The sequence below is a fragment of the Mesoplodon mirus genome, assembly GCF_964341445.2.
Source record: "Mesoplodon mirus genome assembly, chromosome: 6".
Lineage (NCBI taxonomy): Eukaryota > Metazoa > Chordata > Mammalia > Artiodactyla > Ziphiidae > Mesoplodon > Mesoplodon mirus.
The window spans coordinates 78791656-78806304 of NC_138982.1; the positions used below are offsets into that span (position 1 = coordinate 78791656).

Here is a 14649-nt window from a genome sequence, read left to right on the forward strand (position 1 = left end):
AATGTGACTTGGATCATAACCCTGAAAGAACTCTTCTCTCCACCCCTGCTTCCAGTGACAAACCAAATTACTAAACTTTAGGGAAGTAAAACTATGTATGACTACATTTTTATTAATCAAGTCACTCAAACCTTAGGTGATCAGTAGTTATAAAACAAATCACAAAATTTCAGTGAAGATGTATTTCCACTCAGCACTGAATGAGATTCTCAAGATATCAAAAACAATCACAACTTCAAATCTTAAATTTATGTAATTTTTTAAACAATTTTTAAAACTGCTTTAAAAAATATTATCATATTTGACTATCCTATCAACTCTTTGAGGCAGGTAACGTAAGATGAAGTGCCTGAAATTCTGAAAGTCAAAATGACTTATATAGAAACAATGTAAATTACCAGTGCTAATAACAATAGTATAATTAAGGCTACAGAATCTAGCGTGCTTTCCACCAAGCCACTGTATCAGATTGAAAAAAAAATTCTTCTTTTATTCAGTGGTATTGACACAAAAGGAATGCTTCTCAAATCTGTATTCCACACAGAAGCTGGAAGTGACTGCTCATAAGACAGATGACAAAATAAAAAACAGAGCACCAAAAGGTTACAGACAAAAAAGATGAAATTTAATCATGATAAATGTAAAATGGGTCCAAAAATTATTGCTTAGGTATATAATAGGGAAAAGTTAGCTTAAGCCTTTCTTCAAAACCATTAAAAAAACACAAAAACATTTATCAAGTGCCTCTTATATGAAAGCAGCTACACTGGAACAGTAAATAGGATACTTTATCCTCAAATCATTCCTAATCTAAAGGAATATGATGGACACCTATGGGCTCAGAAGCCATTTATATGCACAGTGTTAAGACAATTATACTTCATTCTCTTTAAAAGAAACCAAAAAAAGCTATGAGAAGTCATAGCCTCCTAGCATTAGGTGCCAAGTGCAGCAGGGAAAGTGTGCCAAATTCTAGTAATACTGTTTAAGGAGGAGCCTGACAAGCTATGGTAGGTTTAGAAGACAGTGACTATGCTTGTCAGTGGTGTGGAATCTATGTCTGATGAGGAAAGGTTATGAGAATTGGGGGATGTTTAGATTAATGGCTAAGTCCAGACATGACTGACATATTTAAATGTTCTGAGGGCTGTCAACAGAAGAGGGAGGTGGCCGACTTGCTCTGTGGGAGTTGTGTCGCTCCAAAAAGTAATAGCTTGATAGGAGGAAGAATTTCCCAGGACCCAGAGCTGATTAATCAAGTTGTGGTCATATGAACATACATCTGGATTGTAATGGAAGAGACTCATTTATTGAGTAAGTTATATCAGATGATGACTAAGGTTCATTTAAGTAGATCAATAACAAATTTAGATACATGTAAGTAAAGAGCTTAACTAGGATATTAAAAACAAAAACCTAAAAGGTGCTTCTTAGTGGGTAAGAATAATAGCAAATTTTTTTAGTTTTATTAAGAAGCATTATAAATATGAAATAAGGATTATAAAATAACAATACATTTTTATCATAAATTATTTTAATGATTAGAATCAAGAAATTTCCCTAAATAGTAGGTTTATAACATTAATACACTTTATTAGATAAATTTTTCTTATTGTGCACACTGACTGAATTTTTATTTCATGATAAAAGTTAGGAAAGTTAACTGGGGATTATTAGATTAGACATTTATTAAAAATATTTATAAAAACTAAATTAAACTTGATATTGCAAGTGAAAATACTCCTTTTGGAAATAAAGATATACACGTAAAGGCAAACGGTAAACATTCAAAAGTTTGCCTACTACAGAGTTTTTCATATGTTTTGGGCATGTTGAATATATAGAATACATAAGTATGTATACACACATACACTGATATACATTTCTATATCTTTGAGCTGTGCTTTTCTTCTCAGCCTCACATTTTCTTCCTAAAAATGATTACTGTGGCCTTCATGGTCTATCACTAATTAAAATACGCAGTACGGGAGTTCACTGATGTGAACTCTTCACAGTGGTGAAGAGTCTGCCTTCCAATGCAGGGGACGTGGGTTCAATCCCTGATTGGGGAACTGGGATCCCACATGATGCAGGTAAACTAATCCCGCACGCCACAACTACTGAGCTCGTGTGCCTCAACTAGAGAAGAGAAAACCCACATGCCACAACTGGAGAGAAGTCTGCGCACCGCAATGAAAGATCCCGCGTGCCCAACTAAGACCTGACGCAGCCATAAAAATAAATAAATAAATAAATAAAATAAAAAGTAAAATAAAATATGCAGTAATGAAACTGGGGTTCCAAAAGAGGAGGGGGCATATTTTGCTGCAATATTCATTAACGGTGATGGTTTTCTTTCCACGTGTTATTACTTTGTGGGTGTCCCTTGTTTAGCCCCTTTGGTGGCAAAGTTTAGTCCTATAAAGACTGACAGTTATGTTTAGAGTCCCTTATGGCTGGAAGGCAGAGTTATTATCTTACAGAAATGAAGCACAACTAATAATTCTTTGAAACAGTGGGCCCAGAGCAGAGATTGGTTGGGAAATCAGATATCCTAAGTAGTATAGGTTTATCAGTAACCTTTAAGCTCCTAAAGAATGACATATGGTTCTACAGAAGGCAATGTACTATTAAATCATGGAACACTGACTGATCACCTGGTCAAACCCTCTACCTTCAAGAAACACAAATTCTACTTGAAGACTTATTTCTCTTCTTGAAAATCTCCATGGATAAACATTACATGACCTCAGTAAGAAGCGTTTATCTGAGCATTTCACAAATCCATTCTCGTCTTTTAATCCATATTCTATTTCTGCCTCTTAATCAGTCATGAACATGAGTTATTCACTTTTAGTTCATAAAACTGAAAATAATAATTCACTCCTTAGCCTTCTTTCTTTAAAGCTTAAAATCCCTAATTTCCTTAATAATGTACATTTCTTTAATCATGCTCATCCTTTTCTGAATTTTCTCACTTCTCTCCATTTTTGGGCAAGTGTATGTTTTTATTTCTTTGCATGCTATTAAAATGGGACATAATTATCTTAACAAAGGCAAAATGCATGAAAATATATTAAGAGGATTACTCTCTAGCCTATACATGTCACATGCCTTTCAATACAACCAAATATATTTCCTTTCTTCAATTATCACTTAAAGCCAGCTTGTAGTCGGCTATCATCCTCAAGGGGCTTCTATCTAGCTAATCACCTCCCCTTATTCTCCCTACCCATTATCTGTTTCCGACATCACCATCATGGCATCTTAGTAACTTGCATTTGATGAAGAACCTCTCCCAAAGCATCTTCTGTTAAACAGTCAAATTACACTGTTTCAGCAAACTCAACACCAAAGTGCTAACATTTTTCAAAATGCCATTTTCAAAGTATTCATCTATTCGGTGAAAAATGACATGTGAATTGTGGCTAGCATGGCTAGACATCTAGTTCTCAGATAAGGTGAATAATGTATTTTCATAATTTTGTTTACAGCATAAGCTTCAAGATTTTGAAACTCATATTATCTAGTCATGAGTTTATTTATTGCCCTATTATAGCTAATTCAATTAATGAAGATATAATACAATATTAAATATTGAGTTTCCCTAAAGAAATAATAAAAGCATACCACTGAGAGCCTCCAAGAGGAGGTATGTAAGCAAGTACATATACCAAAATAGTCCACCTTTAGATAGAATGGAATGATCCAGTTTTTCTTCTATAGAGATGGCAACAGTAATGTCAAGATCAGTGGACTAAAGAAAGATTGCATTAGAAGGCTCTAGCAGTAGTAGCACTTATAACACAAGGGTTGAACAAAATTAATAGCTTTTAATTTATTATGTCAACAGTTATAATTAATGTGTATATTTTCAAACACTATTCACGTAAATTCTTCTGATTTATAAAAAGCAATAATAGAAACATTAAGTTTGCTAGAAACTGGAAAAAGACTAGACATTTTCCTGATTAAAAAAAGAATGACTCTGGTAGAAAAAGAAACACGAATTTTCCATTACTGACTTTAAATATCAGCCTAAAGGTCTAGATGTGTCTATAATTAGATTTTGTAGTAAGTTCCCTTTCATGAAACCTTTTTTTACTTAAAAGGAATTAGGTCAGAGTTTTACAAAGGCAGTAAGAGTATCTATGACAGATTTATTCAAATTCTCCATTGTTCCATTAAAATATGCCCTTTTGCCTTCTTACAGCTAGTGCTGAATAACAGAGCGGCTAAGCTTCCTGACTATTATTGGCAATAAGTCATATCTACTGAGGTTCAAAATGGAGACAAAATATACTTCATTCAATCACTCATTCATTCATTATTCAGGGCTTATGCTAGGTACTGGGGTGGGAGTTGGGGGTCAGAATTTAAAAGGCAAAAGTCCATGCTCCAGATTTTCAGACTGGTAGGGAGATAAGACATATACTCAAGTAACTATTAAGTGGTATCAGGAAAGAGAAAAAAAATACTATGATAATTCAGAGAAGGTATGAGAACAAATTTAGTCCTTAACCCAGTGTATTTGTAAGTTAAAAATGCATCTTTGTAGAGCAGAAACTAATACAACAATGTAAAGCAATTATACTCCAATAAAGGTATTAAAAAATGCTTCTTTCAGGAGTTTCTAAGTGACATTAATAAACAGACTTACATTCAAAAACAGTAGAATTTATAAATTCAATGGTTAAGATGTCTACCTCAAACTCAACCTCTCAATTCTAGCCTTGATTTAATTTAGAATTCTGCTTTCCTTTCTGTCCAACATAATTATTTTTAAGGACAGAATGGGAAAACAGTCTTGACTGGGGTCAATTACATCAATTTTCTTTAAAGATTTTAAAAGATGCATAGTTTTCACAATAAATGCTGGAGAGGGTGTGGAGAAAAGGGAACCCTCTTGCACTGTTGGTGGGAATGTAAATTGATACAGCCACTATGGAGAACAGCATGGAGGGTCCTTAAAAAACTAAAAACAGAATTACCATATGACCCAGCAATCCCACTACTGGGCATATACCCAGAGAAAATCATATTTCAAAAAGACACATGCACCCCAGTGTTCACTGCAGCACTACTTACAATAGCCAGGACATGGAAGCAACCTAAATGCCCATCGACAGAGGAATGGATAAAGAAGATGTGGTACATATATACAATGGAATATTACTCAGCCATAAAAAGAAATGAAATTGGGTCATTTGTAGAGACGTGGATGGACCTAGAGACTGTCATACAGAGTGAAGTAAGTCAGAAAGAGAAAAACAAATACCATATGCTAACACATATATATGGAATCTAAAAAAAAAAAAAAAAAGGTTCTGAAGAACCTAGGGGCAGGATAGGAATAAAGACGCAGATGTAGAGAATGGACTTGAGGACACGGGGAGGGGGAAGGGTAAGCTGGGACGAAGTGAGAGAGTGGCATGGACATATATACACCACCAAATGTAAAATAGATAGCTAGTGGGAAGCAGCCGCATAGCACAGGGAGATCAGTTCAGTGCTTTGTGACCCCCTACAGGGGTGGGATAGGGAGGGTGGGAGGGAGACACAAGAGGGAGGAGATATGGGGATATGTGTATATGTATAGCTGATTCACTTTGTTATAAAGCAGAAACTAACACACCATTGTAAAGCAATTATATTCCAATAAAGATGTTAAAAAAATTTAAAAAAAGATGCATAGTTTTCAAATATATATATATATATATATATATATATATATGTTTTCTGATTATAAAAGTAAAACAAATTCAGTGTTACAAATCCAGACAAAAAAGGAGGTAAAAAACTAAATCTCCTCCATCCAGAGACAAAACTTAATTTTATCAGGTTAAATAGAAAATACATGAAATTTAATGAACGTAGTATCTTATAATGAATATTCTGCACTTAATTCAAGGGAACAAATCTGTTCATCAGGTACTCACGACTATATTCTTGTGAAATCTAACAGATGAGTACATGACATACAGTATCACAAAAAAAATTTCAGTGTAATGCTATGAACAAGAAGAGTTGTAAACTAAAACTGTTCCACCAGAATGTTGTACAGCTGCTAAAGTTGAAACTATACCAGAGTAATAAAAAATTCTGGCTCAGTACACTCGCCAAAATTGCTCAAAACCCTAATGAAGGAATGTTAGTATATTAAAAGTGTGAAGTATCCAAAGAAAGATTACTCTGGACAACTGGGATTTATAGGCAAAGCAATAAACACTGAAAAGAGGGAATCCCAGCAGGATGGTACAGAGCAGAGGTTTCCAAACCTTCCTTCTCAGCACCCTTTGTATCTCAGTAATTTTTTAGTGGTGCCTCGAGGCCAAAGGAAATAGCTAACAATTCTGTCAATTACATGGTTAGGTCCAAACAGTTTAATAAATATATATATGTCCTAATAATTTAGTGGCCATTAAAAAATACTCATATATTGAAAGAAATAGATTTTTACTTCATTCTTAAACAACCACATTTACTTACTAATGGGATGTATACATCTGACAGGCACTACACAACTTCTCAAATCTTGTAATCAGAACGACACTGCCACCCTCATTTCCTGTTCCACACTTATTACTGTGCAGAATGATGTCTCCTCCTTCCCCCAAAAGATATTCATGTGTGAATTCCTGGAAACTGTGAATATGTTTCCATACATGGCAAAAAGGATTAAGGCTGCAGATGGAATTAAGGTTGCTAATCAGCTGATTTTAAAATTGGGAGACTATCCTGGATTACCTGGGTAGACCCAATGTAATCACAAGGATCCTTAAAAGTAGAAGAAGGAGGCAGAATATGAAGTTCAGAGGAAGATGTTACCTTGGAAGGAAGGAACAATGCAATATGAGATGCAATATGAGAAGGACTTGACCTGCTGTTGCCAGCTTTACAGATGGATGAAGGGAGCCATGAGCCAAGGGATGTGGACGGCCTCTAGAAGTTAGAGAAGGCAAGGAAACAAATTCTTCCCTAGTGTCTGCCCACATTTTGATTTTAGCTTTGGGAGACTCGAGTTGGACTTCTAACTTACAGAAATATATGATAATAAATTGGTGTTTTTTTAAGCCACTATGTTTGTGGTAACTTATTAACAGCAGCCATAGAAAGACTAATATAGACCCCCAAATGATACTAATAACAATTAAAAACAACTGCAGCTATAAATGTTTCAGGTCAATTAGATGAGCTAATAATAAGTAAACTGCCTATATTGTACTCCTTGGCTAGACTCACCAAGAAAAAAAGAGAGCAGACTCAAATAAATAAAATCAGAAATGAAAGAGATGTTACAACTGATAACCACAGAAACACAAAGGACAAGAGACGACTATGATATAATTATATTCCAACAAAATAGACAACCTAGAAGAAATGTATAAATTTCTAGAAATATACAACCTACAAAGCCTGAATTGCAATGAAATAGAAAACTTGAACAGATCAGTTACTAGGAGGAGATTGGATGAGTAATCAAAAACCTCTCAACAAACAAAGGTCCGTGATCAAAAGCCTCCACTGGTGAATTCTACCAAACTTTCAGAGGTGAACTAATACCAATCCTTTCCAAACTCTTCCAGAAAACAGAAGAGGGGGAAACTTCCAAATACATTTTATAAGGCCAGCATTAAGCTGATACCAAAACCAGATAAGGATGCCACAAAAAAAGAAAATTACAGGCCAATATCCCTGATGAATACAGATGCAAAAATCCTTAACAAAATAGCAAACCAAATTCAACAATACATTAAAAGGATCATACACCATGATCAAGTGCATTCCAGGGATGCAAGGTTGGTTCAACATCTGCAAATCAGTCAATGTGATACACCACATTAACAAAGTGAAGGGATAAAAATCATGTGATCATCCCAATAGACAGAGAAAAAGCATTTGACAAAATTCAACACCCATTTATGATAAAAATGCTCAACACAGCAGGTATAAAGGGAATGTATCTCAAGGTAATAAAGGACATATATGACAAGATCACAGTTAACATTATACTCAATGGTAAAAAGCTGAAAGCTTTTCCTTCAAGATCAGGAACAAGACAAGGATAACCACTCTCCCCACTTTTATTCAACGTGATATTCGGAAGTCCTAGTCACAGCAATTTGGCAAGAAAAGAAAAGGTATCCAAACTCGGAAGGAAGAAGCAAAACTGACACTATTTGCAGATGACATATTATATACAGAAAATCCTAAAGACTCCATCAAAAAACTGTTGGGGACTTCCCTGGTGGCACAGTGGTTGAGAATCTGCCTGCTAATGCAGGGGACACAGGTTCGAGCCCTGGTCTGGGAGGATTCCACATGCCGTGGAGCAACTAGGCCCGTGAGCCACAACTACTGAGCCTGCGTGTCTGGAGCCTGTGCTCCGCAACAAGAGAGGCCGCGATAGTGAGAGGCCCGCACACCGCGATGAAGAATGGCCCCCGCTTGCCAGAACTAGAGAAAGCCCTCGCACAGAAACGAAGACCCAACACAGCAAAAAAAAAATAAATTAATTAATGAAACAAAGGATTAGTCTTTAAAAAAAAAAAGTTTAAAGGCCATTTGTTATCCTTTAAAAAAATGTTGGAACTAATAAATTCAGTAAAATTGTAGGCTACAAAATCAACAGAAAAATCTTGCATTTCTCTACACTAGTAATGAACTATCTGAAAGAGAAATGAAGGAAAAAATCCCATTTACAATTATATCAAAATAATAAAATACCTAGGAATAAAATTAACCAAGGAGGTGAAAGATCTGTATATTGAAAACTTAAAGACATTAATTAAAGAAACTGAAGAAGACAAAAATAAATGGAAAGATATTCTGTGCTCATAGATTGGAAGAATTACTATTGTTAAAATGTCCATACTACCCAAAGCAATCTACAGATTCAAAGCAATTCCTATCAAAATTCCAATGGCATTTTTCACAGAAATAGAACAAACAATCCCCAAATTTGTGTGGAACCACAAAAGACCCTGGATAGCTAAAGCAACCTTGAGAAAGAAGAACAAAGCTGGAGGCATCACATGCCCTGATTTCAAACAATATTACAAAGCTATAGTAATTAACACAGTATAGTATTGGCATAAAAACTGAGACATAGATCAATGGAACAGAACAGAGAGCCCAGAAATAAACCTACACACTTATGGTCAATTAATTTACAACAAAAAAGCCAGGACTATGCAATGGGGAAAGGACAGACTCTTCAATATATGATATTAGGAAAACTGGACAACCACATGCAAAAGAATGAACTTGGACCACTATCTTACACCATATGCAAAAATTAACACAAAATTGATCAGAGACTTGAATGTAAGACCTGAAACCATAAAACTCCTAGAATAAAATATAGGCAGTAAGTTCCTTGACATAGGTCTTGGCAATAATTTTTTGAATCTGACACCAAAAGCGAAAGAACAAAAGTGAAAATGAACAACTGGGACTACATCAAACTAAAGAGCTTCTGCACAGCAAAGGAAACCATCAACAAATGAAAATGCAACGTACTGAATGGGAGAAAATTGCAAACCATATATCTGATAAGGGGTTAATATCCAAAATATACAAAGAATTCATACAATTCAGTACCAAAAAGCAAACAATGCAATTAAAAAATGGGCAGAAGATCTGAATACTCATTTTTCCAAAGAAGACATACAGATGGCCAACAGACACATAAAAGAAGTTCAATATCATTAATCATCAGGGAAACACAAATCAAAATCACAACGAGATATTACCTCACACCTGTCAGAATGGCTATTATCAATAAGACAAGAAATAGCAAGTGTTGGCACGGATGTGGAGAAAAGGGAGCCCTCCTACACTGTTGGTGGGAATGTAAATTGATACAGCCCACTATGGAAAACAGTATGAAGGTTCCTCAAAAAACTAAAAATAGAACTACCATATGATCCAGCAATTCCATTTCTTATCTGAAGGAATTGAAATCACTATCTCAAAAAGGTATCTACACACCCACCTTGTTCACTGCAGCATTATTTACAATAGCCAAGATATGGAAACAACCTAAGTGTCCATCAATTGATGAATGGATAAAGAAATTGTGGAATATATATGCAATAGAATATTACTCAGCCATAAAGAATGAAATCTTGCTATTTGTGACATGTTTAGATCTTGAGGATATTATGCTAAGTGAAGTAAGTCAGACAGAGAAAGACAAATATTGTATGATCACTCTTATATATGGAATCAAAAACAAACAAACAAAAACCCAACAAACCAAGCTGACAGAAACAGAGAACAGACTGGTGGTTGCAAGAGGTGGGGGGCGGTAGGAGAAATGGTGGACTGTTTGGTTTTTGTTTTTAGTTTAAATAAACTGAATAAAAAATTTTTTAAAAGGCTAAATATAAAATAAACCTATAGGTGCTCATTCAGAGAATTTTACTGGTGTGTATTTGAAACATCATAGCTTTTTGCCTTTGTTCATGTTCATTTTCCTTCCTGTTTAACAATCATGTAATGGCTATAAACCAGATAAAAAATACTTGTATTATGCTCTAATATGATTTTTAAAAGAATATGAGCTTTTCCATGCTATATAAGCTTAGGCTAAATATTATACATTTCCATATGCAAAATCCAATGGAAATGTTTTTAGTTATTTCTTGAGCTCTTTTTAGATGGGATGATGGTCTGATGGCTAGACAAGGGAGACCTTTTTGTATATTTAACAATTACTCATGGAAAAAGTCCTACTGTCAGTGTGTATACACTTCTATAAACTGAAACTATTTATTGAAAGTTCAAAACAGTCTGTGTTCACCTGTGGTTAAAGGCAGGTGTGTGATGCTGTTCAAACAGGTCAGGGTGAACCACGTGGATGATAGTGTAGCCCCAGAAAACAGGAGGAGAAGAATTAGTTTCAGCATACCCCTGATAAAATCTGCAAACCTGAAAAGAAACAATGTTCTATTAATGCTAGCTGGATTTTTAAAATAACATTTACATCAATGACACATTTTCATTAAACAATAATTTCTTGAAAAAATTTCAATGCTTTTAAAAGCAAGTTTTTTGATGTTTTTAAACCGATACATTTTATGGGTTTGTGTGTGTGTGATAAATGTTGCTTCGTGATAAATGCATTCTTTTTTCTCTTACAAAACACATAAAATGGGATCTCTGTTCTGGATCTGTAAGTTACAGGATGGATTCTGAGTTTTTAATTGCCACTTTACTTTCTTTATATATTTTTCTATAATTTCCAAACATCCTATAATGAGCACATATTGTCCTAGTTTTAGAAAATAGGCTAACTTGTTGATGTAAACTTGCAAAGATGGCTCTCCCAAAATTCAAACTCACCTAGAGAACAAATATAAATGGTTACACCAGAGCCTTTGGGGTCCTGTATGATCTGGTCTCTGCCTCCACTTTCCCTTTGCCTTATTATTCTCCAGCTGCACAGCCCTGTTTCTGTTTCTCCTACATGTTAAGGTTGTTTCCCACAGCAACGGTAGCTTCTGCACCTGTCCTGGAATGCTGGTACCCCCAGATCGTCATATGACTTACTTATTCTTCAGGTCATTTGGGTCTCAGTTCAGGAAGGCTCTCCATGCTTGTGGAGGAAGCCCTCCCCATCCCAACTCCACACTCTATTTTCTCTATAGCATTTAACTCTATTGGAATTTCTCTTGTTTTTGCATTTATTGTTTGTCTTCCCTATCAGACTGTAAGCTTTGTAAGAGCAAGAACATAGCTCTAGAATAGTGAATTTATTCTACAAAATTTGTGTATAATGTTTCACAGCATTTTAAGTTCTCAAAAATCCTGCTTTGTCTTGAATTAACATGAAACTCCTGGTTGAGATGCTTATCGTTTAGTCATGACCAAAAAGTTTTCCATTTGCCAACTGTTTTTCCTCATCTACTGATGAACCATTGATTATATAAGCACAATCCTCTTGCTGTGCCTGTACACAGCTTACTCTGTCATTCAGAACTGTTCCTATAGTAGAAAAACTGATCCCATCCCAAATATAACATTTACCATGTTTTCTGTTTTTTAAATTGATTTTAATTTCTACTGTAATTATATGACTTGCAATACTATCTTTCATTTTGCACTTATTTGATGTGATGTGGTTAATCATGTTTGTAAAGTGTTATCTAGACTAAAATGACTTCCTATGAGAGCTGATGCCATCTTTTGGTGGGAAAAATGGATGCACCTTTGCCTAGTGACTTTGGTTAGTTCTCTACGATGAAAGTTCACAAACAGAAAATTCTTATGTACTCTGAAAAAGGTTCCACAGCTTGATGGAAATGCCCCTTAAGAAAATCCAAATGCTTTGTTATAATTCCATGCTCACCACTTTTCTGATTTATATTTTGCTATGCTGCATGAACTTACTTGTCAGATGGGCAGATGGCCAGGTATGAGAGAATAAAACAGTTTTCTGGTACAATCAGAATTGAGTGAAGTTGAACAGTGAGTAAGTTTTCCAGGGCCTGATCACACAAGAATAAACTGACTACTCTGGTCTACCAGTTTTAGATACCTAGTCCTTTCAAGTGGGCTTATACCATCAAAGTGTACTGTTAGGACCAAAGTATTACATTTAGTAGTAACCTTTAGTAATATAATCACAAAAAAACCACCCAAAGCACTCGTATCTATAAGGAGATTCTGTTCTAGGGATCCCAAAAAGGCTGTTTTGAATATAATCTAAAAATTGATTTTAGGCTTAGGAGATACCTACAATTGATTTTGGATCCCAGAGTAAGGGCAGTACTTTTTAGAACTTCCATTTCAACAATTTAAAAACAGAAGCGTCCTCATTCTAACTTTTCCATATAGTTAAAATTAAGGGTTTGTAGAACAAAATGAAGAGAAAGGAGCATATGAGATGTCATTTCTGATACATAATGTGTCCCTCTTTGACCTATGTGGTGCTCAGAAAAGGATTTGGTAAATGATGACTCGCTATCGTTGGCTTGGAGATTTAATTAGAAAAATTAGATATGATTCTTATCAAATGTGATAGGTCAATGTATTCTAGTATCAGTGTAGTGATTTCCTACAAACAGCTATGCTCCTATTCTTCTTTAGCTTTTCGATTTTATCCTCATATTTTTCTAACTTATAAAAACCTCAGATAAAGTGATTTAGAAATTACAGTGACAATTTATTCTTTCATTAGCCCAGAAACACTAGGCAAACTGTAAGGTTTAGATATAATATTATCCTGTGTTAATTGTGTTTAAATATTTAGATAGCAAGGTGCTTCACATATCTTATTTGATCTCCCCAAATATGTAATTAGATTCTCCCATTCCTGCTAAAGTTGACTGTCCAATTTTGTTTTTGATTAAACAGGGTAAAATGATTTGGAAAGTGAAAGAATATTATCTCACTGGAAACACCAAGAGTAGTTTTATAGGTAGTTACCTACATGAGTGACATTTTCATTCTTTTCTTTCTTCAGAATAAATGAGGCTTTTTCCTTCTTCTGTCTCATTCTAAAAATGTGTTGTCATAATGGTTAAGATCAGAGGGAGTTTGATGAAACTCTAAGTCTTTATGGACATTTTTCGTCAAAATGTGGTAACTATAGCGTCACACCTGCCAAAAGTGACCAGAAATAAATATCTGCTAATCAGGATACTGACTTTTCATGGAAAGTTCTAGAGATGCTCTTATGAATGATTCCTTTCAATTCTTTTCTAATCTCAAAAACTATCAATTTGCCTTTATTATTGTATACTCTTTCCTTGGGTCCCATTTGTAGATGTTGTTCTCTAATAATATGGAGAAAGTCAGCTTAATTATACTGGAAATACATCTCTAGTCTCCAAAAACATTTTAGGATGGACTACTCCTGTGAAGGTTTCTTGTAGCAGCAAATTCTACCTACTGCATGTGAATTTTCTTATAGCCTGAACAAGTGCCCTTATCTGACTTTTGCCTGTTTTACTTTTCCTTCGATTTTAATGTTTATCTAGGGGAGTGGAGTCTCCCCTTCGGCTTTTTTTGGTTCTGCCCACTCACATGTTTAACGTAAAATATTCTCACCTTGCCATAGCTATTCCAACAACACAGCCTCCAACTATGGACCAAAATCCAATCCAGCCAGCATCTACCTGTTAAGAAAGTGGAAGACATATTTAATACAAGATTATCATATTGAAGTTTAGAAGGCATGGAAAAAAATCCTCTATAATCAGTATGTTAATAGCTAAATGGCAGCAAATCTAGGAAACACTAAGAAAATGAATCAAATAAAAGGATTCATGTGTGACTAATTAATACAAACTTACCTAAATAAATACATCATTGATTAACTTTTTATTGGAATTTTATTTTATTATTTATTTATTTATTTATTTATTTTGCTGTACGCGGGCCTCTCACTGTTGTGGCCTCTCCCGTTGCGGAGCACAGGCTCCGGATGCGCAGGCTCAGCGGCCATGGCTCACGGGCCCAGCTGCTCCGCGGCATGTGGCATCTTCCCGGACCGGGGCACGAGCCCGTGTCCCCTGCATCGGCAGGCGGACTCTCAACCACTGCGCCACCAGGTAAGCCCTTATTAGAATATTTATATCAACAAAATACTCAATGTCACAAACAGATATTTTTCAAATGTGTTCTACATGCCAGGCATTG

The 14649-nt window shown here is 35.1% G+C and overlaps 1 protein-coding gene across 1 annotated transcript in view; it reads right to left on the minus strand.

The window, feature by feature from the left end:
- The window catches only part of SLC49A4 (solute carrier family 49 member 4), a 97857-nt gene that overhangs the window by 26225 nt on the left and 56983 nt on the right, over positions 1-14649 (minus strand). The window contains exons 6-7 of the mRNA XM_082624900.1: positions 14059-14126; positions 10808-10935 (exon numbers count right to left, since the gene is read on the minus strand). Of these exons, the coding sequence (XP_082481026.1) occupies positions 10808-10935; positions 14059-14126 (196 nt within the window). The remainder of the gene's footprint in view (positions 1-10807; positions 10936-14058; positions 14127-14649) is intronic.